Source organism: Oreochromis aureus, linkage group 6, assembly GCF_013358895.1.
Source record: "Oreochromis aureus strain Israel breed Guangdong linkage group 6, ZZ_aureus, whole genome shotgun sequence".
NCBI lineage: Eukaryota > Metazoa > Chordata > Actinopteri > Cichliformes > Cichlidae > Oreochromis > Oreochromis aureus.
In genome coordinates, this window is record NC_052947.1 from 38,934,895 (window position 1) to 38,960,270 (window position 25,376).

At 39.5% G+C, this 25,376-nt stretch overlaps 2 protein-coding genes across 7 annotated transcripts in view; both read left to right on the plus strand.

Moving 5' to 3' along the window:
• Positions 1–11,990, plus strand: part of LOC116331532 (integrin alpha-L-like) — a 35,751-nt gene extending 23,761 nt beyond the window's left edge. For 2 of the 6 annotated variants that reach the window (XM_039614060.1, XM_039614061.1), the window contains exons 11-27: positions 645–775; positions 1,525–1,679; positions 1,772–1,938; positions 2,245–2,361; positions 3,573–3,643; positions 3,724–3,865; positions 6,907–7,005; positions 7,151–7,230; positions 7,313–7,393; positions 7,503–7,578; positions 8,114–8,221; positions 8,316–8,357; positions 10,481–10,606; positions 10,703–10,816; positions 10,896–10,937; positions 11,039–11,149; positions 11,266–11,989. In XM_039614060.1, coding sequence (XP_039469994.1) covers positions 645–775; positions 1,525–1,679; positions 1,772–1,938; positions 2,245–2,361; positions 3,573–3,643; positions 3,724–3,865; positions 6,907–7,005; positions 7,151–7,230; positions 7,313–7,393; positions 7,503–7,578; positions 8,114–8,221; positions 8,316–8,357; positions 10,481–10,606; positions 10,703–10,816; positions 10,896–10,937; positions 11,039–11,149; positions 11,266–11,385 — 1,782 coding nt within the window. In that variant the 3' untranslated portion in view covers positions 11,386–11,989. Of the gene's footprint in view, positions 1–644; positions 776–1,524; positions 1,680–1,771; positions 1,939–2,244; positions 2,362–3,572; positions 3,644–3,723; positions 3,866–6,906; positions 7,006–7,150; positions 7,231–7,312; positions 7,394–7,502; positions 7,579–8,113; positions 8,222–8,315; positions 8,358–10,480; positions 10,607–10,702; positions 10,817–10,895; positions 10,938–11,036; positions 11,150–11,265 lie in introns of those variants that run through there. The other 4 variants (XM_031754256.2, XM_039614056.1, XM_039614059.1 and 1 more) reach the window with 4 other exon arrangements.
• Positions 11,991–24,385: 12,395 nt separating this feature from the next.
• Positions 24,386–25,376, plus strand: part of dnah6 (dynein, axonemal, heavy chain 6) — a 76,122-nt gene continuing 75,131 nt past the window's right edge. The window contains 2 exon segments of the mRNA XM_039613523.1: positions 24,386–24,902; positions 25,199–25,249. Coding sequence (XP_039469457.1) covers positions 24,386–24,902; positions 25,199–25,249 — 568 coding nt within the window.

The following is a 25,376-nucleotide window of genomic DNA, read 5'->3' on the forward strand; positions in this document are numbered from 1 at the left end:
CCACCTACTATCTTTGGAAAGGTAAAATGATTGGCTAGAATCCAAAGTGTATTACATCTCAGGAAAAATGGCACCGAAATAAAGCACCGAAATGTGCGCTGCTTTTCGGTCTGGTTACTACCATTTATGTCAGAACCGATACCGGTACCCATCCCTAGTGGGGAGTAGTGCGCTCTGAGGGGGAGTGAACTAGGTGAGTGTCCAGGCTTAAGGTGAAGTGAGCAAACCAAGATGTCTGACCTTTTCTCTCCTTTGCACTGACCTGGAGTTATTTGTTTCCTTTGCCTTGTGTTTAGTTTATTTCCATCCTTCTATCTCATTGACTTGATTTTCGTTTCTCATTATCCATTTGTCCACTTAGCCTTAGCTATTGTCCACATAACAATATTTTCTATTTACACTTTGCCACAGCATCGTATTTCCCTCCTCACAGCAAGCAAAATTATTTGTCCAGGACCAGGTCAGTGACTAGTTAGCTGAGGTAAAACCTTGCAGACAGCTAGGAGCACAGTTGTCCAAACAAAACAGTCATCTGTCTGTAAACAGAAAAGGCTTCGATGAGAGAGTGAAGAGGAAAATGTATAAACTTTTGTCTCCACCATGCAAGATGAGCATTGTTTTAGCTGTCAAATCTCTTGTTCCAGAGAATCACAGGAAAAGAAGTCACACCTGGGATAAAATTCTTTGGACAGGCCATCGATGGAGCCATTGACCTTGGAGGGAACGGACTCCCAGATATTGTGATTGGATCACAGGGTGCTGCTGTTGTCTTTAGGTATCAGAACTCTGTCCACAATTTATGTTGCTAAGTATTGTACATATCTACCTTACAAAGGCTCGATGCCAAACTACATACAAGATGCAATTATAAAAAACAAAAAATCTTTCCTGATTTAAATTTACCCTCCACCGCTCAGTTTAACTCATTTTGCCCTTTGGATCACTTCCTGTGCTTCTGCTACATGTTGTTTGCTCCTTGGAAGCCCCGTTCTGACCAGCTGTCTGCACCTTTGCAAAGCGCTCTGCTTCTGCTCTACTATGTCAAAATAGCAACCCTCATACTTTGTGTTTTTTTCCAAAATTAAAATAAAGTTGGAGTTATTTAAATACAACCTCAGATGGATAGCCACATAACACTCACCAATTAGTTAAACTGCAGGAATGTCTTAAAGACAAAGACCTGGATGGCCTTCAGCTTGCAGGCCGGTCTTTTTTTGGAACCAGCTCCCACATTAGATTAGATGGAGATAGCTACCATCTCTACTTTTAAGATTAGGCTTAAAACGTTTCATTTTGATAAATTATAACGTTGAGGCTGGATCTGGTGACCCTGAATCTTCCCTTAGATAAGTTAGAACTAGACCCAGCGTGCTGTGGATTTTGTACAGTCTTTACCTTACAATACAATGAGGTGACTGTTGTTGTGATTTTGTGCCATAAAATTATGTCCTGGCACATAAAACCTTACTAGTGAAAGAGGATGTATGTTCTATTTTGACACGCCTGTTCATAAATGTCTTTCAGGGCCAAGCCCATCTTTGACGTGATGGCTCATCTAACTTTCCAACCTAAGGAGATAAACACTGAGATATTTGATTGTCTGGGTACCGATGAAAATTTACCTATGGTTACCTTAACAGCCTGTTTTGAAATGGTAAAAGTAACAAAGAGCAAACAAGGTAGGTACCACTTCTAGTAAAGATAAACAATTAATAGCTGCTGATTGCATCCTGTGAATGCATTATTTCAATTTTGCTTTTCGGGTTTACAGAGGCTGTGAGGTCTGGACTGAACATCACATTCACACTCGCTGTGGATCCGATGAGACAAAAACATCGAGGTGTCTTCAGTCAAACTGATAAGACAGCCAGAAGTCTTACCTCCACCTATGAGATGCTTGATGAAACAGCTTGTTTTAACTTCTCCATCTACATGCATGTATGAAGCTAATAATATTTGCAAATATACTTAATCTGTTTATAATAAACTTTCCCATTCTGACCTTTGACTTAGCTTTTCTTTACTTTTCCCCATAAAGATGACATTTGATTACTTCAAGAGTTACTCCTAGTAGGCTTTCAAAGGGGTAAAGAGATAAAAGAATAACAGTAAAGTTAACCATGATCCTAATCCTTTGTTATCCTGTCCTTTGGCTTTTTGTTGAACTCAAACTTACAGAGATGAACAAATAATTTCTAACTATATATAACAGATAAACCTTTTGTTGTTGTTTTTGCTTTACAGGAATGTGTGAGTAATTTATTGTCACCTATCAGCATCAAATTTAACTTTTCTCAAGCTGACAATGAGACTGCAGCCACCACCCTGAATGTGGACAGCAAACGGCAGTCCGTTGTTGAGGTACGTACGGTGGCAAAACACTATACAATGAAATTAAATGTTAAATGGATCGGTACTTATATAGTGCTTTTCTACTCTACCCTGAACACTGACAGTTGCACTTCAGGGTCAGGGTACTGGGCTGGGGGCGGCATTACCTGGGCTAACGGTACTCTGGGGTCTTGGGTTGCTTAGGGTTAGCATGTGGTTTGTTCAGGTGTTTGCAAAGGCCCAAAGTTCTGTTAGCAACATCATGCATTTGTTTCTGTTCTCGATGCAGTTTCCACTTTACCATCGCATTCTTGTCCTTTGTCCTTCACTTTTGTAAAGATCATGTCCATATCCAGGCTGTAGACTCTGCCAGAGTGATGCTAAAAAAACTAGTTTCATACATTTATTACTTCTAGGCTGGACTACTGTAATTTGTTATTATCATGATGTCCTGAAAACATCCTGAATCACTTTCAGTTGATCTAAAATGATATAAAAATGAATTTAAAATCCTGCTCCTCACATACAAGGTCTTAAATAATAAACTTATGGGATAGATAAAGCTTTTGGAATGGCCTTCCCGAAGCCCAAACCTCAGCTCTATTGAAACCTTGTGGACTAAGCTTAGGAGCCAGGTGCGTGCCAGGAAAGCAACCAAATGAACTCTAAAAGTTCTGCTAAGAAAAGTGATCCAATATTCAGCCCTAAGTTTCTTGATGGCTGCCAAAAGCATCTGGCTGTGTTGCAGCTTGCTAACTAAATATTAGTGGGGTATACATATGTATTTGGGTCGGTATGTATAGTTTTTACCATGTTTGGATTAGCGAAAATCCAAAATAAATTAAAACTTGTACACTCAATTTGTATTTTTTTAATTAATTAAAGATATTTCAGCGAACTGTGGCTAATTCCACAATAATACATACCAACAAAGAAAATAAATTCTTAAAAGCCCCAAATTACCAGTACATTCATGCCCATAATAAGCATATGCAAACTTATAAGAGGATAACAGGCAACAGAGCCTGTAAGCTACAAAGCTTTTGGCAGCATATTAATTTCTTTACATTTGACGGGACTTTAACATACTTACCAACAAAAGTTATCTTAGTTTGTCACATCAACATCATTTGGATCCAATAAGACATCGAAATTGTTCTACTCCAACTTTTTAGAACTTTATATTTTAATACAAACCAATTCTCTGACATCAGATAAACAGATGCATTATTTTTTCACAGGTTCCCTTTAAAAAAGCGTGTAGAAAAAATGACACTTGTATCGCTGAACTGGATGTGGATTTCAGTTTCATGTACGTATATCTGACAAACAGCACAGAAACTATAAGACTGAAGTCACATGTTTAATGTAAAAGGGTTTTTTTTCTCTCAGGACTACACAATTATTAGTGGCAGAAGATGCGTACTTCACCGTGTCTATAAAACTGGCCAATCACGGTGATGACTCGTACAACACCATGCTAACGATGCACTATCCTCCAGGCCTCTCCTTCCGTAGAATGACAGTTATAGAGGTAACTCAGACTTTATACTCATCTAATCTGATTAAATGATCTAATTTAATCCCAAAATAGATTTAAATAACAACTGCTATTTAAAGAGTCAAGCCATGGTTTTACACATCACTAAATTTACAGGTTGTGGGGAGCACTGCTGTATGTGCATGAGGGGTGTGCTATATGCATATGTAAAAGTGTGTTCACAAACTGAGCTCTTAACTTCTTCCATGTTTCTGCTGGGATTAAGAAAAGCATCTAAATCTATTTGGTGTAAATACTACAAGTTGAAAAATAATATTGTCACATAATATTTCAGTGAACAATTCTTTTCATGGTTTCCAGGTTACTACGATTTTGGAGCAACTTAATGGTCAAAAGTATACAAACCTTTGAAGAGTATTAGTTGTTCCCTCAATTATTATTATTATTAATAATTATAATAATAATGATGGTAATAATAATAATAATAGCAAATTTTGTTAAAAAGTTACTATATGCTTCATAAAAATTATCAATTGTTTAGTTTTTAGTAATCTTGGTGTCTAAACAGACATTTTCAAACCTCCCAAGTTCATTTTCCCTTTATCAAGAGCCTAACAGCAAGACGTATAACCAGATTTATAATATTATTTTGAAAACAATATGCAGTTAGTTATGCCATGTAGATGTTTGCTATTTAGCAGATCAACAGATTGCTGCAAAAAACAAACACATTTTGATATAAAGCACAATGGTGGAAGTGCACCTGCCAAAGCAAGTCAGTGTTCACTGCACATTTTAAGTGCAGTGGCACAGTGTCGATGACATCTGCCCCTGCACTGATGTTTGTATGCATACTTAATATGTCAGTTACTGGAAGCGTGCAGTTAATTGTAGGGAGTGTGGTCCATGAAACTGCCAAGGCCTTTTTTCCTGTCTGCCCAGCACCAGTCATCTGGGTTCCCATTGTCTGGATCCTAATTGATTGCTTGTTCCCAGATTTTTCCTGCCTAGCAGGCAGTACGTTTTACATGCTCCCTGAGGGCTGCAATGGTGGAATAGCATCATAACCCTTCTGTTTCCATGCAAATAACTCTAACCTTATTTACGAGTAACTGAATTTGTCCGGTCCTATATATTAATATGGTGAAGTGGCATAGACGTTCCCAGGGAGGCTGAGGAGTGTGATCTCTCTGCATTGGAGCACACCCTCTTCTTGAGGATAAGAAACCCCACCTAAATCTGCCAATCAAGAGGTACCGCCAAAATATCCATGCAACATTGTAGAAGTGTGTCAGTCAAGCCCTACAACATCCATAGCCTTCAGGAACTAGTGGCCTCACCCCAAGAGATAGACAAGAAGATGTGCGAGTGGAATTTAGGAGGCCTTCGAAGTATTCCTTCCACCGCCTGACAGTGTCCTCAGTCGAAATCAGCAGCGCTCCACCCACACTATACATAGTGCAGGTAGAGTACCACTTTCCCCCTCCTGATATGCCTATAGGTTTGCCAAAATCTCTTAGAGGCAGTCCAAAAGTATTTTTTCCGTGGCATCTCCAAACTCCTCCTGAGGTTTTGCTTCAGCCACTACCTGTTCCGCTTGGCCTATCAATACCTATCAACTGCCTCCAAAGTCCCATAGGCTAACTAATCCCAATAGGACTCCTTCATCTTGATGGTTCCCTTTACCTCTGGTGTCCACCATCTTGTTCAGGGGTAGAGGTGGTTACCACCACGACAGGGACCAACCACCTTCCAGCCGTACCTCAGTGTAGCACTGGGTCCGGATGGCTTGAGGATAGAAGCTTTTCTTGAGTCTCTCTGTCCTTGCCCGGATGATGCGGAACCTTCTACCAGATTGTAGAAGTTGGAACAGTTTGTTGCCAGGATGGGACGGGTCCTTCAGTATCTGCGTTAGACAACAGTTAGGACATGTTCCCTTACCCGAAGGCTCAGAGAACAAACCCCCTCGTCCACTGGGAAAAACCACAATGTACAGGCAACAAGCCAAGGGAATACTAAGATATCCACCACAACCTGCCACCTCTCACCAAGGACAGCTCCAGTCTTAGGCAGAGTTCAGCCCCTCACCAGGAGAGTGGTTCCAGAGCCCAAGCCATGGTAACTCTTAACCTCATGCACTAACTCAGGCTCCTTCCCCACCACCTTAATGTACTTCAGAGCAAGGCCATTTAATGCTTTCTAATGCTAATGAATGGAAAGTCGGTACTAAATTTAATCGACAACCAGTTTAAATCCACCAGTACTGATTACTGGATATGTGAAACGCTTAAGTCAATATTAGGATTCGGCAAACAGCAGTAACTTTAAAGCAATATGGCTGACTTTGGTCTTGGCAGTAGTTGGCTACGTCACCCAACAAGAAAATTTGAACAAAGAAAATTAGACTAGAACTAAATGACGTTAAAGTGAATTATTTTGTACATTAATCAAATTTCCATTAACAATCTGGTAGAGTTTTGCAAACACTTCGCTCATTGTTGTCCCCACTATTCACACATTTCAGATGATTTTAGAATTCAGACAGCTCGGGGGACTCACTTATTTGGTAATTTTATTTCAAACATGTAAACAATATACAGGTACATTTAGAAAAGAAAATAAGAGAGAGAAAAAATACTATACAAACAAATCAATACATTTCAATATAGCTACCGTTCTGATTAATTTACATGTTGAATTTACATGTGTCTTAACTTGGTAAGGGCACTTTGTACCTCAACAACACTTTGTACAAACCAATGGGTTTGTGGCTTATTTTGGCTGTCTGGTGTTTGGCGGGGGGCTGGTGTATAGCAAATAAGAAAACAGAAAAACCTCTAATTTATGTTTAAGGGAGACATTTGTATGAAACAGAAGACTTAAGGAACTGTTTAGTGAGACTTGGAGTTGTTTGTAGGTGCAACAAGCTCTTTTTTACAGTCTACAATCTTAAAATTTTAAACTCAATCTTACAGAATATCAAAAAAACTGTCACAGTAGCTGACAAAGTTGTTATTCTAAAGATTCTCAGCAGAGACTATTCTAAAAGTCTTTTTTTTCTTTTCTTAAAACAGTCATCAAGATCAACGCCCCACAAATGCTTAGATCTAGAAGGAGTACTTGACAAAACTGTATGTGGTGTGAGCCTTCCTCTGTTTCGCAGCAGATCCTCTGTGAGTCACAAAACACCCAGATATCCTCCCAGCACACAGAACTCAAGTTTCACAAATGGGGAACTGTCACAAGCTTTCTGAGAAATATTTTTCTCTTCATCTATGAATCAAGCCTAACCTCTTTTTAATTTCTTCCTACAAAAAGGCAACGTTTGAATCTTCTTTCTATGTCATGCATGACTTTGAGTGGGATGATTCAATCTCCATGACAATTGATGCAAATAGGTACAGAAATACTTTACATGCAAACCATATCTTTAAAATATTTGCTTCTGATATTTAAAAGACATTCCTTTTTCGTCTACAGTGATAATCAAGACTCTAATAGGACCAGTGTACTGACCAAAAATATCCCAGTACAATTTGAAATTAAAATGATATTAACAGTGTAAGTATCACTATTCACACAAAATATTATGCAATGCTTCTATGTTATTTATTTCTGCAAGTCTGTAGTTGTGTAATTGTTCCGCTGCATGCTGCAAACATATTTTCAGGAAGCAAGACAGCACTACCTATCTGAACTTCACAACAGAGGACACTGCACCTAAAGAAATGGGTATTACATACAGGGTAAGACACATAATTACACTGTCAAGAAACCATTCAACAGAACTGACGATCAGTGATCGAAATGAATACTTTTTCTTTCATTTGCAGTTTGAAAAGGGCATTCACTATTTTAAAAAAATATATCTTTTATTAATAAAAGGAGCATGTTCCGTTTGATAAAAATCCAACTGAACTGAATTTCACATTTTCATTGTTGAATTGTCATCTTTTCTTTTGACAGTAGCAGTTTATAAAGAAATAGAAATTATTACTGAGCAGAAAGAAGGTCATTCAGCTTGTTGTTGGTGCGGCCTTCTGCGTCGGACCGAGTGATCATTTCACTGAATCAATAAAAATACCAACATTTACTTTGGACAATGGTCCCAAAACAATATCGATAGGTTCAAGTGTAAGTGAAGCTACACTTACTGACTGTAGCTGGCAGATGTGAGGGTGGTATCAATATTTTTCTATACATACATAAGTAAAAAAAAAAAAAATAAACGTTTAAAAAATGTATGTATTTAAAATGACCATTCTCTCTACCAATTTACAGATAGATAACTTTGGTTTTAAGGATTTTCCTGTCAATGTTACCTTGTTCTTCCCAACTGAACTGGAGCATAACTTTGAAATGAAAAGCTATGAAGTCTTTGTCAAGGAGGTAATTTTGTGTCTGCCAGAACATTTCTCAGTCATACTGGTGCTGGATATGAAAATATAGAGCCTTAAAGCTTACCATACTCTGTCTCTTTAAGAACAAAACGCAGTGCACAGCCACTACTACCCAGATGTCTGAGGTAAGTACAACGGATTTCACATAAAAAATATTGCTAGTATATTGACTATATGCTTAAACTTTCCAAAAATTGTCAAATCATAAGCGTAACCTGTTGTGTTTGTTTCTGTGTTTTTATGCTTGTGCTCTACTGGAATCACTCTGCATTATTCACAGTTCAGAATAATGACATCATTTTTTTATACAGTGGACCTTGCTGTAGCCTTTCAATTAAGGCTCGCTCTTAAATAAGCCATCCATCCATCCATCCATCCATCCATCCATCCATCCATTCATCTTCTTCCGCTTTATCCGGGGCCGGGTCGCGGGGGCAGCAGCCTAAGAAGAGAAGCCCAGACCTCCCTCTCCCCAGCCACCTCCTCCAGCTTATCCGGGGGAACACTAAGGCCAGCCGAGAGATATAATCTCTCCAGCATGTCCTGGGTCTGCCCCGGGGCCTCCTCCCGGTGGGACATGCCTGGAACACCTCACCCAGGAGGCGCCCAGGAGGCATCCTTGTCAGATGCCCGAACCACCTCAGCTGGCTCCTTTCGATGTGGAGGAGCAGCGGCTCTACTCTGAGCCCCTCCCGGATGGCTGAACTTCTCACCCTGTCTCTAAGGGAGAGGCCAGCCACCCTTCGGAGGAAGCTCATTTCCGCTGCTTGTATCCGCGATCTCGTTCTTTCAGTCACTACCCACAGCTCGTGGCCATAGGTGAGGGTAGGGACGTAGATCGACCTGTAAATTGAGAGCTTCGCTTTTACACTCAGCTCCCTCTTCACCACGACGGACCGGTGCAGCATCCGCATCACTGCGGCCGCAACACCAATCCGTCTGTTGATCTCCGGCTCCCTTCTCCCATCACTCACGAACAAGACCCCGAAATACTTGAACTCCTCCACTTGGGGCAGGAACTCATCCCTGACCCGGAGTGGGCACGCCACCCTTTTCCGGCTGAGAACCATGGCCTCAGATTTGGAGGTGCTGATCCTCATTCTCGCTGCTTCACGCTCAGCTGAGAACCGTTACAGTGAGAGCTGGAGGCCATCACTCGATGAAGCCAACAGAACCACATCATCCACAAAAAGCAGAGATGAGATTCTGAGGCCACCGAAGTAAAAGCCCTCCGCCACTTTCTCTTTAATAAGCCATTTTAGCTAATTTTCTTCTTTAAGCCAATTTTCCTCATAATCATAAGGTTCCAGGGACATAATAGAAAGCCAAAATTTGTCATAAACCATGCTGAGCAGTTCAAGATTTTGGCTCAAAGGGAATACTCATTTGAAACTTTGGCCATGTTTGATATTAGCACGTATCTTAGCTGTTCATAGTACTGTGCTATTCTGGATAGAGATCTCTAATGTTGTCGCTGAAATCAGCTGGAGCCACTCTTCCAGTTTCTGGTTTCAGCTTCTATCACAACTGGGAACTCTTTGGACTTTCCCTACCGCATCTGCTTTAGTTGTTCTTACAGCCAGTTGCTTTTCTATTTTCTTGTGTTTCCTTTGTCCTGATGTAGCTGGCCACTAGGATTGCCACATCTATTACAAGTGCGGTCTTCTGCTCCTTGTTAGCTACCACTATGTCTGGTTTTCTGGCCAGCAGGACTTTAGCCCTGTTGTTCTCTAACACCTTTTATGGTATCTTCCTGTAAACTATTCCAGCCACTGGGTTGTGCCTCTCACTGTATGCTGTCCTAGCTTGAGCTTACATCCTGTCATGTGTTGGATTGCGCAGTGCTGACCCTGAAACTATCTTCAACTTGACAGATTCTCGTGTTTTGTGGCATCGGTCTCCTCCTGTGCCCACATCTTAATCTAGCTAGGTATCCGGTGAGAGGTATGATGGTTGAGATTGATGGCTTGCATCTTATTATACCTTTTATTTCTTATTTAAAGTCACACAAATCACATAAATCATCCCAATTCTTAGTTTGCTTAGTTTGAACGCAATCAGGTAATCTTGACAAAGTTTACATGCCTAAATGCAATGTGTTGCTGCCATTTGATTGGCTGATTAGATATATGTGTTAACAAATAATTGAACAGATGTAACTAAAAATGTGGCCAGTGAGTGTATGACAGAAAGTCAGGAAAAGCCTAATAGGTCCCTCTTAAAAACTAAACCTCTGGTTGCATTACAGGATTGCTTGCCAGAAAATAAGTGCATAACCATGGTCTGCAAAAGTTTCAATTTGGAGAAATATTCAGCCGCTGAGTTTACCCTGCTGGGAAAAGCACATTTCCGAGACCTTGAACAGAAGCCAGCTGTATGTAATAACTAAATATGCAGAAAAAATATACTCCACATATACATTTTCTATATCAAATATAGAAAATCTTGTTAATCTGATTTTGATTTACAGAATCTTCCTTTTATCAAAAAATACACTGGAGACAGTGGAAATGTAGAATTTGTAAGTTCTATACATGTTGGCTATGACAACGATCGGTTTGTGCTTGAATCTCTTAAACAAAAGGTATGTCTAAGTTTGACCACAACATATTTCTGTCATTGCTTTTTCAGTAAACCTAATTTATTATATTTATCACCCACAGAAAAAAGACGATTTTACGACGTTCCAGTTTCCAATAAAAAAGGTACTTGCAGTCTTCACTCATTCAATTAATATTACTAGATGGGTCAACATTAAAAAGAATTGGTGGCACTTTGATTTCTTTTCTGTTTTCTCTGGCAACAGGTTGAAGTTCAGTTTGATTTCATTATCCCTCCAAATAAACTGCTGATTATTTCAACTGGAGTTAGTTTAGGACTCATGCTCCTGATTGTAATCACGGTCGTGCTGTTTAAGGTGAGATTTAAAGACTTTTATCTTTATGCTAATTTGAGTGTAACTTGATTAAGCATATTGAAATAATGGTTTTACTATCTGGTCTAATGTTTCTTTTTTCTTTCGTGTCTCTCAAGTTGGGCTGCTTCAAGAGGAGAAAACTCACATATCACATACAACGAGAGCGAACCAAAGCAACTGAAAATGTAAAGGAAACATATAAAAGTACTGTTATTTCTAATATACAAGTACAGTGAAGGAGTAAATTTGAACATCTAGAAAATGCATTTAATTGGTTCCTTAAAATCTCATCAATTTCTAATCTACCTGGTGACGGCTTAACGAGAAACTGTCCCAAAACCATTGAAAGAACCACTGAACTATGAAAATGAAAATTGTCCATTTCCAAAGTTGATAAAATTCCCCTTCAAGCTCCTACACTAAGCCATATGATTATGCCCTGCGGGGTTTTTTTGTCTTTAAAAAAAATACAAGAGACCAAGCTTGAACCAGTGTACCAAAGTAGATCATCACTGATTATGATTGAAACCCTAGTCCCATTCCAAAACCTTAAACTTTTGTTTTGGAGAATAGAAAATGATATTTTTTTCTAATAAAATGAAGTGTTTTTGATGAACAGAGAGAACCATGTAAGTGACTGCTTATCTTGTACTTAAAGTTCAGTTTAAAGGGCTATTTCATTATCATTTGAATGTATATTATTTGTGTCAGATCCCTGTATTGAGTACCCTTAAAGCAGAGGTTCCCAAAGTGTGGGGCCCGCCCCCTGGGGGGGGGGCGGTATGAAAAAAAAAAAAAAAAAAAAAAAAAGAGCGCTTGGACACTGTGGACAGGTTTTTGACGGGGCTCCCACACAGACGCAAAGCAGGAGATGAAGCATCGCCAAATATGTTTCCAAACCAACTTCCTTCCAAGCCAAAGACAGGAAAATATGGTGAAGCATATCTTCCCTTTGGCTTCACCTGCACAAGTGCCAAGTAGGTCTCCCCTGCAAAATTAGTTTCCCTGCGTCGGGAGCACGCGCTGTGCTCTTCAAATCACGGACAAACAGTATCCCACATTCTTGATTTTTAGTTCACAAACACTTATTGTAATAACTAACTACTCCTGACATTTTGGACATGTTAGCTCTTTATGCAGTAAAGTTACAGCGGGATACAAATAATATCAGGCTGATCCTGCCGTAATTTGTTCCCCTGGTTCAAATCACGGACAAACAGTATCCCACAGCTGTTTATGTTTTTGAACCCATTTTGCACAGAGAGACATTTGTTGAAAAATGTATTGACAGCAATGTTGAATATTATTACACAGGAAAAAAAACAACTACACGTAAAATAATCACACCGTGACGCCTCTGCCTTTCTAAATGGAGGGACAGTAACTGTGTGTGTCTATGTAAGCGTGTAAAACCTGATGATAGTCAGATTAACAGTAACAGTATTTTGTCTCTATCTGCCATTCTGCAATTCATCTCATGTAAACAATAACGTGGCGCACAGCGTGACGTGAAAAGAGGCACCTTTGACGTTGCGTGACGAACTCTGTAATCCTCGTCCACACAAACTTAAAAAGAGTTTTAAATAATCTCCGTGAATCGCAACGCCGTTTACGTGTTGACGAAAAGCCCAAACGCATAGAAACAGCTGCGTTTTCAAAAATACCCGTGTAGGTGTGGACGCAGCGTAAACGAGTTAGTAGTATATTTTATTACTACCTGTAATTTATTGCCGTTTACTTGTATTTGCTTAATTGTCTACTAAATGTTTGAGGTGTGAAATAAACCGCAATGTAGTTTGTAAACAAAATATGTGTGTGTGTGTTTGGAGGATGTGCTTGTGCGGGGGGTTAGGTGGTGGGGGGGCGCGAACATTTTTCTTGTAAAAAAGGGGGGCCTGGCAAAAAAAAAGTTTGGGAACCACTGCCTTAAAGACAATGGAAATGCCAAAACATTGGACACATTAGTGATGTCAGCTGCATTTATGATATCCTAATTATTAATTATATGATGTCTTTATTTCAATGTGTAGAACACATCGTTTTGTGAGTTAAGAGTTGGATGTTTGAATGACAAGGAGAGCATTGCTGAGTAATATAAAATGTGATGGAGTGGCTGTTTGGTTTCTCCTATGTCGAGAGCCAAACACTCATCACTCCACCGCACTGAATATACGTATTATGTTGTTTAGCTTATTTTGCTCTTGGGTTAAAACAGTGTCTGACGGTTCTGCTAGATCTGAGTCCTCCATGAGCCTATGTTTGGACAAATGCTTGGTTTATCCCAGGGACAAAACACCTGCATTTACTTGATATTGCAAAATAACCTTATGCTATAAATGCTGGATGTGTTGGCTAGTTCATGTAACATACTTGTCCGTACAAAAATAAATACAATTAAACAAAACTAAATCTTTCATTTAACCCTTCTTCCTTTAATTTCTTTAAAGTCTCCAGTTTTTCATGTTTATGGAGAGATTGATTAGATTTCTAGATAGTCTCACATTTCACTCTAGAATATCTGTCTGACAGCTAAAGCTTTGTCCAAATTAGGACAATTATCCAAAGCACAGCAGTAACTCTACAACAGAATGACTGAAAAAGAAGGAAGGTGTCGCACTGCACAAGTCAAAATACAAGCTAGGACTCCGGCATTATTGATGACAGAAGATAACTACTTTGGCAGGTCTCTAAAATTGCCAAGTCATGGTCATGACTCTTAGTACACCAGCTGCACTATCTACCAGAATGTGCTTCTCTAGGATGACTCCTGTCGAGCCAACTCAGACATTAAACTGTAAAGTTATGTCCCAAGATGGATTCATGGCCACTTTAAATAACTGCAGAGCAATTATTTTAAGGGTTTAGCAGATGCTTTCGATCATATGAGCTCTAAAATGATTTTTAGAACATTTTTTTCACATAATGCATATATAAGCATAATATGTCCTGTGCTTAGTAAATATGTATAGAATGAACCTAGAACTGAAACAAACTGGGTTCGTTTAGAAAAGAATGAATTGCACTGATATTGTGAAGATTCACTGATGATTTTGAAAAGCAAGGCTTGCATCTATGAACAACAGTCTGGGAAAATAATTATATTTGTGGCAATGGAAAATTATAATTCCACCATATGTCCCTTAGTACTTTTAGATGCTTTAAAGAAGTAAAGTAAAGATTTAACACTGAGATATTTGTGTTTTACTCAGTGTATATCTAACTGACATATGCAGTATGACAAGCTGCCAGCAGATGATCCCTGTAAAGGACTAGTACAATAGTCTCATGATGTCAGTATGATAAGAAGGGCACCTCAATTTCAATTAAATTTTGTGTAATATATTAGGACAGCGGTCCTTAACCTTTTTTGCACCACGGACCGGTTTATGCCCGACAATATTTTCACGGACCGACCTTTAAGGTGTCACGGATAAATACAACAAAATAAAACTAGTACCGGTACCAAAAAAAAGATTTATTCATAACACACGGGAAAAGACCCAGGAAAACCGAGTGAACGATAAAAACGATAACAAAATAACGCTGAAAACCGATAAAAACCCTGAAAACCATACATTTCACACCTGAGCCTCATCTCTCGCGGCCCAGTACCAAATGACTCACGGACCGCTACTGGTCCGAGGCCCGGGGGTTGGGGACCGCTGTATTAGGATATTTATATTCCGTTGAATTCCGTTTTCCAAATTTTGCCAGACATAAATGGGACATAAACGTTGTTTTTACTGCTTTTTACTGTATATTTCATTTTAACTCTTAGCTGTTATATGGGGAAGAAACTCATTTGTTTTTGAGCCTAAGCTCAGCTGTGGAAGAAGATGAACGTGTGGAGCGCTGACACTCTGTAGTCTCATACAAATTACACGGATGCTTGCAATAACTGTAACTTTCACTCGAGGGGTGTGTTTGGAGTAAAATGCCAAACAAGAGACGTTAGGCTGCGTTGCATGCTGGGAAATAATTTTGTTGCTAGGAGACCGTAAACCTCAGTTCGGTGACGGCACTAATTACAGGGTTTTGTAGCTAGTTTGACAAAGCTCTAAACCTTAAGGGAGTTTAATTATTAATTTGAGAGAACAATAAGATATTCTGGTTCTGAATATTTGATTCGATAGCCTGCTTAAACAAGGTGACCGCAATCACAACACTGTCATCAGGCATCAACGACGTTGAAAAAGTTTTCTAACTTAACGGTAGGTTCAGAGCAGGGCAACTTCAGTTCGCTTCGACGTTTGCCAGCGTTTTAAGTACGTGACTTTAGCTAATTTCATCACAAAGAAGTGTCAGTGGCTCCCGGGGTGGGTACATCCATTATTCAGTTCATTTGTGTAAAATGTAGTTAAAAAACATAAAAACACAAAGGTACAGTTCACACAAACTCATTAATAGAAAAATCCTCCTTCATGCCTCTAGGATGTAAACACTTTAAACGAAATATCCAGAATGCTTCTCTTTTTTCTGACAAAATTAATATTACGACCTCTTTGACAGGGTTTATTGGCTTATCAGGGTTTTGTCTGGAGTATTAGGGTCCTGGAAAGCTCTGACAAGCCTATCTCTAATATTTTTACCTCTCTTATAAGCTATCATTTGTGGTTCTTTAAAGTTCCTTAATAAGTTTGAATCATTTTGAAGGAAATACCAATGTTTTAAAATTATTTCTTTAATGTTCTTGGTTTTTGGTTTGAAGGTTGTGTAAAAGATAAGATTGGATTTAAGTACTTTCTGTTCTGCAGATCTTAACCAGTTCTCTTTGTAATTTCTTTCTTTAATTTATTCAACATCTCTTCTTTGCTCTTATTCTATTATTAGGATGGAAACTTCCAGCATGAAGTAATGTATTCCTATCAGTAGGTTTGGAGTACAGAGAGGTGGACAGAGATTTTTTTTTTTTTTTTGTTACTTTTATGTCAAGGAAGTTCTTCAGTGCTGTAATTGAGGGTAAATTTATAAGCCTGCAAAATGTCCATTTACTTTGTTTTGTACTTTATTTTATTTAAGAATTCTACAAACCCCAGTAATGTAGTGACTGGTCCCTTCCAGAGTAAAAATACATCATCTATGTACTGTTTCCAAGACATAATAAGAGGTAGAAAAGGGTTATTTTGGTGGTTATATCAAGGTAGTTCTTCCAGGTGACCAACAAACAAGCAGGCAAAACTGGGCACCATTTTTGTTCCCATTGTGGTGCCAGAAATCTGGAGATTTGGTATATCGTTAAAAAACAAAATAATTCCTCTGTAGAACAAAAGCAGCCAGCTTCATGAGGAAAGAGATAGATGGATATTTCGTAGACCTAGTGTCAAGGAAATGTCCCAGGGTCTCTAGGCCCTGTTCCTGGTTAATATTAGTATAGAATCGGACTGGGCAATATGACCCAAAATTCATATCTCGATATTTCTTAGCTGGATGGCGATATACGATATATATCTCGATATTTTTTTTAAAGCCATAAAGTAAGAACAAAAAGAGAGTTCTTAGTCAAAGCTGTGTCCCAGATTTAACACAGGCACTTTTATTAACATACAGCGTAGATGTACATGAAAAAATTACTCAAAAATAAATGAGCATTTATTAAATAATAATGCTCCATAAATAAAAGAAAACAATGTTGTTTTTGTGCATAACAAAGAGCTCACAATTGTGCAGTCAAAATGTGAACGAAAAGACGCTGAGCATAATAACATAGACAGATTTCACAGCTGCTCTGTTCCCAACTTCTACTGCGTGACTGACAGCCTGGAGTTTGAAATCCGCTTCGTAACCATGTCTCTTAACAGATGCCATTTATGGTCCTTATACACACACAATGCTGTAATATTATGTTGAAGCACAGTACGTATTACTCCGCGAGGCTCCAGACTATGGTAGCCATAATGCTCCGACAATCCATCAAGCGGTGCAGCTCCGTAGCTTCCCAAAGTCGTATGAAAACATTTTTGACAGATTGCTGAGCGACATGTACCACATAAAATCGGTTCGCGGTCATCAAGCACAACTATAATTCATACATAAGGCGCGCAGTCAACTTTTGAGAAAATGAAAGGATTTTAGACAGCCTTAGCATGGTTAGCACGTTAGCGTGGTTAGCTCGTTAACACGTTGACGCCATCCAGCCCCACGCATGGGGTGATGCGCGGTAACTCGTTAATGGAGATTTGCCATGTCCATCTTGTCGTTGCCTGCAGGTGAAGCGATGGGGGGAGGGGGACTTGTGTTCAGTTGCGTAGGGACAAAAGTGGACAAAAGAGAGGCAAACAAGTATAATTATAACATAATGTCACGGTTTGGTAGGGCAAACCGTGGGGAAGTGAGGAAAAAGGACCCAGGTGCGGTGCTCTAAGTACAAGCAGTGCGTTTATTTACAGTGAATGGAATAATAACAATAAATCCCCCGTGCTTTCCCCTGACTTCTATGTCGTGTCTCTCCGTGAACAGTCCTTGTCTCAGTGCTCTCCGCTCCCATGTCTCAGCACTCCTCGTGCTGGCTGCTGTCTGGCACTCCACACTTCTCCTGGGGACACAATAGAGGCAGCCGTCAGGACACATACAACCGCGGGCATACACACACACTAACTAAGCTTCAACTGGAAGACTAACGTGGAGTCTAACGCAATGATCCCGCGCCGGTGGGAGCTCCAAGACTCTCCTATGTAGCTCCCCCGACGAGCCTTGATCAGCAGCAGGTGTGTGGCAGGAGCTTCGGGTGTGGCCAGTCCCCTAGCAGGGCCACACCCACCAGGCCTGCAGGTGCTTGACATCCATCTTACAGCCAAACACATATATACACACACATACCTGCCTATACAGAAATGTGGACACAGAACAGCAGCACAGTATCACCTATACATATAATAATATAATTCATAACTGCTCAGGGATGTAACATATACTATATCGATATAAACGATATTGTCACATCTCATATCTCGTATAAAAATATATCGATATTTTTAAAAACCTCGATATATCGCCCAGTCCTAGTATAGAAAGATTCAATATCAAAAGTGCACAATATCATATCTGTATCAAATGATGGGAAGTCTTTGAGGAAAAGCAAAACGTTAGAGCTATCCTTTTTGTTAGAGTTCAAAGTTGGTACAAAAATCTTGATGTGGAAGTCTGCAAAACTTGATATTCTCTCAGTTAAACTTCCAATTCCAGAAACAATGAATCTGCCAGGCGGTTCTTCTAGGTTTTTATGGATTTTCGGTAATATATATAAGAAAGCCCTTAAGGAATGTTCATTGAGCAAAAATGTTTTTTCCTTTGGAGAAATCTCCCCATCGGACAACACCTCTTTTGTGAAGGTGTGATTGGTCTATTTAAAAAAAAAAAAAAAAAATCTGTTTCCTGGCTTTTATTTAAACACAAACTGTTTTACATTTTACAATGACCTTGATGAAGGCCACAAGCCGAAACGTGTTGGTCACGTTTCGGCTTTATTCAGTTGGTCACTGAATAAAGTTGTTTCTCATTACTTTTGCTTGTGTAGTGTTGCTGGAGTCTCCGCATCAAATTAATTACAATAGTCCAGCCTAGAAGTAATAAATGCATGAAGTAATTTCTCAGCATCACTCTGAGCAAGAATGTTTTTAATTAAAGGGATGTTGCGTAAATGCAAGAAAGCAGTCCTACATATTTGCTTAACTTGGGGGCACTTCAAAAATCCATCCTTTCATGACCCTCGGGACCAAAAATGTTCCCTCTCCAATAAGTGCTCTAAAAATGTTATATATTAATATTTTTTTCCACTTTAAATGAGTCAGTTTTTTAAAACTACTTCTGCTTAAAATATTCATATCAAGTTTTAATTATATTTTCATTGTTTTAACCCTTTAAATCACAGTTTGGGTACATGAGCGCACTGTTTTTTTGACCGAAAAAAACTAAAAACTTAAATATTTTCCATAAAAAACATTTGAAGTAATATTTGATTGTTATTATAATTAGGCCTTTAGATGGTCCAAAGATTGGCACCAACATTCATTTTGATCTATAGGGCTTTGGAGCGTGATGTCACTGGAGGTGGGCCACGCCCCCTTCCGCCATGACAGTAGGCTAGACACAGGATACAGCTTCAGCTATGGTTCGTACGTGTTGTGTTATCAGTTGCAACGTTTGATCACACGATCGTGAAGGCAAGAAGCTGGATAATGGGCTCTCTTTTCATCGTTTTTCAACCTGGAGGCAACGTGAGGGATCCCATGTATCCGATATTACTAAACAAAGACGTCAGGCTTGCATTGCAGCGGTGAGACGAGCGGATCGAGTTCTGTGCAATCCCCAGCTTTTTGTTGGTTTGGTGGCGCCATTAGCAGCATGTCCACGGGTAAGAACAATAGACAAGCAGGCGGGCAGGCTCGGTCGGGTTTAAAAGTGTCCAAGATTACATGTGCAACCTTATCACCGACGTTTAGAAGTGATCTGCTGTCATTTACTATAAAACTAGAGGATTTGGTGACGTAAAACTTAGCGAGAAGAAGGTAAACAACATAGACCGGAAGGAAGTCGTCGTGACGTCAACGTGTCGCCTTAAGATTTAAAAACATCATTTTTGTTGTAACCCTCAAACTCAATGGTAATGTAACGATATTTATTTTTCACTTTTTCAAACGAAAACATCAGCACTTTTCGTACCTCCAAAAGAGTGAGCGGAGCGTTCACTGTGCGCAATTGACGCACACCGAGTCCAGCCCTGTACGCGGCTTCAGGAGCAAAGCCAATTTGTCGAAATCATCCAATGGCTGTTCCCATCGATCTCCCTTTCGCTCACAATTTGCAGATAATTGGTGTCTCTACATGATCGATTGACAGTGTGAGATGACAGAAGCTCCATTTTCTGCTCAATGCGCGTCTATTTACACATGCAGTTTCTTAGCTTTCCATCAATGACTACTTCCGGGTCATAGGTCATTCAACCGCAGCTGCATTTAAAAAATGATTTTGAAGGGAAAAATAAAATCTAATTTGCTTTTGTCCATGCTTTTATATTTAATTTGTTTGTATTGCAGTGTGGCCGTCTGAGAGAAAATACTTTTGAAAGCTTTTGAATACATTTGAAGAAAAAAAAGTGTGTTTGTGTATTTTTTTTTTTTTTTTTTTTAGGCATAAAGACCTTTATATTTTTAAAAAAATATAAAGGTCATCGATAGTGACACACAACACCACTCTTTTTTCCCACTTTTTAAAGCAGATAGACACGCTCAAAACCTGAATTTTTGGCTTGAATTTGTTCAATGCTCAAAAATGAAAAAAGGGCGCCACCTGGTGGGCAAATAGAAAAATTAAAATTTTAAGGCCCGGACTCCAAAATATCACCCGAACTTAAAAAAAATGCATTAAGTTTAGTTAAAATAATAGTGCAATGAAAAATAGCATTTATAGTGGTTTTCAATGGGGCAGAAATCGGCCACGAGGGTCAAGAGAGGAGGTATGTCTGTAGCTCAGCCATTTAAGCTCATTTAAGGAACTCAGACTGAAATTTTAAAATAAAATTTTAAAAAAATATCTTTTTGGAAAATTTGGCTACATTTCATTCAACACAGTGAAAATGGCGTGAAATTAAAACACGCAAAGGCCACGAAATGGTCCCAGGGGACCGCTATGCACATTGAAGGACAATTGGTCAAAACTCCAAGATTCCTCACAGTGTTACTGGAGCCCAGGTAATGCCATCCAGAGTAAGAATCTGGTTAGACACCATGTTTCTAAGATGTCTATCTGAATTTAGAAACAGGAAATTAGAGGTCATCTAGGCCTTTATGTCTTTAAAATTATAGTGACTGACATATAACCAGTAAGTCTCGGGTAGTCAACCTCTTTTGCAAATGTTAGGAATAAGTTTGGTTTCTACTTGATACTGTCACAGAGCTGCTGCAAAAGCTTCCTGGACTACAGAAGCCCCCTGTCCCACCAAAGCCTCCATTCAGAGATCCCCAGGTGAGACTTGGTAGATGGTATGAAATCCAGTTTACTGTATACCCAGCGTCAACAATGGGAGTCTTTGCTTATCCATAAAATAAATGAAATGTTAGGGGCTTTTGCATGTCTTTTGCTTTCCTTTAATGTAGGGTGTGCTGAAGAGAACGAAACGAAACGAGCCCAGTCTCCTACATTTAAAAGCTCGCGAAGAGATGATTTTTTTCCAGGTTGGTACACAGAGCCACAGCCATCTAAAGGTCTGGAGCAACGGCGCCGTGAAGCTATCCACCTAACTTCTCAGCCATCCTCTAAAGATGCCACTGACCAACAGGTATGAGAAGAGAATATGTATGAAAAAAGCCTACTATTAAAATTGCAAGAGCCAACGATCTGCAATCTTCAGCTCCCCATTCTGCTGCTTTTATACTTTAGCTGCTAGAGTAGTTTTTGTAATGCAGTGCTATTAAGCTGGTTCAACAAAATATATTAGTCCTTTTATGTGATTATAGGTACTGCTGTCAGTTTTTGTTTTCCTTTTTATACTATTTTTTATTACATGTTGGTTGTAGTTCATTCAGTGTTTTTATGAGACAATGCTATTGAGTGACATGGAGGCAAAATCATCAGATTTCTGTCTTTTTGCTAAAGGTTTTGTTGTTGTTGTTTTTTTTTACTCAACCCTGAACCATGAAATAATTGACAAAATTTAACCAAATGGTGTTTTTTAAAAATTGCATATAGTTTGCATGTATGAGCTATAATTTGTATCATATTTGCTACATCAGCAATTTTTGCAATTTGTTGCTTAATATGGTGTTGTACAATTTGTTTAATTTGGTTTATTTGGGGTTTTTTAGAAGGTACATCTTACAGTGATAATGTGAACGTCTCAAAACTATCAAATATTCACCTGGGATTAAGGGTTTAAGTTTAAGGGATTGCAGAAAAGCTTTCTGCATTATCATTCTGCCTGGTTTCTAGGCCAAAACTGTATCCAACTATGCATTGCTTCACTTGCATTGTCTGCACAAGGGGCCACAGCCTTAGCTCAGTGGGTGAACAGGTGACCATATGCCACATAGCCAGAGTGTAGTGGCGCAAGTTCAAGTCCAACCATTGGACCTTTGATATGTGTCTTCGCCTTCTGTCTCCCCACCTTCCTTATCCCCCAGTTTGTTTTCACTGCTGAGCTATCCAATAAAGGCATATACATGCCCTATTTTCTGAAATCATGTGAATGCAATAACTGAAAAGGAAGTCACTTAGGGTGTATGTCATAGCTGCATCTACTAGGAGGCTGAGGGGTAGCACTGGTGGCTGCCAGTGTTTATATACTAAGCAGTACACTCTGAGTTTTAAAAAAAAAAATCAAATCCAGATAAAATATTAACACTCACTCTTCTACATTTTTGTGTGCAAACTTTGGCTTTCACCAGTTCTGCACTTTGGAATGATTTAGTATATTTCAACAGCTTCAACATGTTCCTTAAATAATTCAATAATTACAGCAGTTCAACTCACACCATTCAGCTTTCAGCATTCACACTGCATTTTCTTTAGGAAGTTATTCAAGCTATCATTATAAATCTTTTCACATCCATAAAAGAATCAAACTATTATGAGCTTATGCAGTTTTTTGCTTACCTTTAATGTAGGTTGTGCCAAAGAGACTTGTAAGACCTAAGAACAGTGTTGCCAACTTAGCGACTTTGTCGCTATATTTAGCGAGTTTTCAGACCCCCTAGCGACTTTTTTTCTTTAAAAAGTCGCTAAAAAAAAGACGTGAAAGCGCGTATCGCTTTTACTCTCAACAAGCAGCGGGTGCTGTAACACAGTCAGTTCTTCTTTTACTCTTATGCTGTTTTGTGGATCACAAGGTTTAAAACTACTTATAAACACACACACACAAAGTAACTCCACCAGAGTGCCTATTTCGGATCACTTTTGCCAGTCCAAGCCCGGGTGAAGGAGCAGGGTTGGAATTGTGACATTAAAAAAAAACAATAATTGCTAAAAGAAATTTAATTTGTAGTTCTAAATAAACTCTAAATGCATTTAGGACGTTTTTTACTCACTTTATGTCTCTTCCACGATGATATTTCTCTCTCCAACAACATAGGTTACAATTATATTAGCATGACCAATTATGCAAATTAGGTGATGACGTCATTTAGCGACTTCTAGCGACTTTTAGGACAACCAATAGCGATTTTCCTTACTGAGGAGTTGGCAACACTGCCTAAGAAACCGAGTCTCCAACACTTACAAGCCTCTGAGCAGTCATCCAAACCAAAAGATCTGAAACAAAGGGACCATGAAGCTGTCCACCTACCTCCTCTGCCATCCACTAAAAATGTCCAACAGGTATGAGAAGTTAATAGGTATGATTTTCAAAAAGCTTGCCCTTAAAAATTGTGTGACCAGTCCTTGTCTGATGTCGAAAGCATTGCACACACAGTCCAGAAAGTACTCTAGTATTTATAAGTTAAAGCTAATTAAAGTAACTATTGTGTCATAAAAGAGGTCCCTTGACATATTCAGGCAGCAATGTAATGTAGTGGTAACACTACACACCTTTAGAGTGGGAGTCGGAAGTTCGATTCCAAAATATGTCTAAAGCAATTTTCTGTCATAATTGCCACTATAACTGGGACACTTACCTTCTCTCTTCTTTTCTCAGCCCTTAAAGGATGTGATATCAACCCCTCCTCTCCCAAGGCTTCCCATTAAGAGTTATATACAGCGGGACCCTACTTCCAAATCTCAACTTAACGAGTACCACAGTACTGACTTTGTTTTGACTGACAGTCAAACTGGGATTTCGGGGTCAGATGGTGATGATGCAGGATTGCTAATTGTGAAGCGCTGGGAAAAGTATTACAAGAATGTATGCAAGCTTCGATGCATCCCCTTCTTTGCACGCTACAGACTATGGAAACCCTTCTATGTCTGGCACAGAAATGTTTGTGCCAACAAGATGACTTTGGCCAGGGAGTCACTACAAAAAAATTTGTTTATTGTCATTCCGGTATGTGCATGTACAAATTGAGGTCTGTTTTTAGTGATCTCGAAATATTTTCAGAGAGAGAAAGTCTTTGAATTATACAGATTTTAATAAGAGTGTGGTTCTTTGATCGAGTCACGTGATGGAGCGTTTGGGAATGGCCGCACCATAGAGAGTCTCTGGCCCTCTTCGACCCTACATTAGTTTTTAAAAAGGTAAACGCTCCCAAATAATATATTTCTACACTGCGGTGACTCGCTAGATCAGTGTCCTCGAATTTATTGAGAGACATGGCCACAGGAAGTAAGAAGAAGAGCGTGCAAACCCGAATCTCCACGATGGCGGTGGGGGAAAGTAATGCTAGCAGTGCCAAGGCTAGCCCTGCTAGCCAAGAAGAAGGGCCAGAGATGGATATAAGCGGTCTGTTTGCCGAAATGACTAAGCTTGGAGCGATTCTAAATAATGTTGCGGCCGATGTATCTCACATCAAGTCAGACATGGTGGAATTTAAAAACGCTATAAGTGCAATCCAAACACGGATGACCGAAGCTGAGGGCCGCATCTCAGATGTGGAAGACAAAATGAGGAGCATAACAGAGGATAATGGCAAAAAAGCTAAAAAGCTTGAACAACTATGGGCCCCAGTAGACGACCAGGAAAACAGAAACCGCAGAAAGAATGTTCGGCTTATCGGTCTGGAAGAGGGTTTGGAAAGTGGTGGCAACATAAATGATTATGTGATGAAGATACTCGCGGATGGCCTAGGTCTACAAGGGGAGGAATATGAGTTGGAAAGATGTCAGAGAAGTACGAGACCACACCCGGGACCTGGTCAACCACCTCGAACCGTGCTGGTGAGATTTCTCCGTTACACTGCACGACAAAAAGTTCTCATGACCGCTAAGCAGAAGAAAGGAATACTGTGGGAGAACTGCCTCTTGTCATTTTATGAAGATATGACTGCGGAGCGAGCGGCGCAGAGGAAGCTTTTCTCCCCAGTAATGAAGAAGTTATGGCAGCATCAGATAAAGCACACCCTGGCACATCCAGCAAAACTTCGATTAACATGGAAAGGCCAGCAGAAGAGCTTTGACAGCGTTGAGGAGGCAGAGAAATTTGTACGTCAGAACCTCCAAGAAGTGGTGGAGTAAGGGGTTAGTAAGCTAAATTACATGTATGGGAGCGCATTGGGACCATCATGAACCAGAGACGGTTTTGCCCATGGGGCTTTTGCGTTGTCATGTTCCTTTTTTGGACCGTGCTATTTCTTTTGTTATGTTC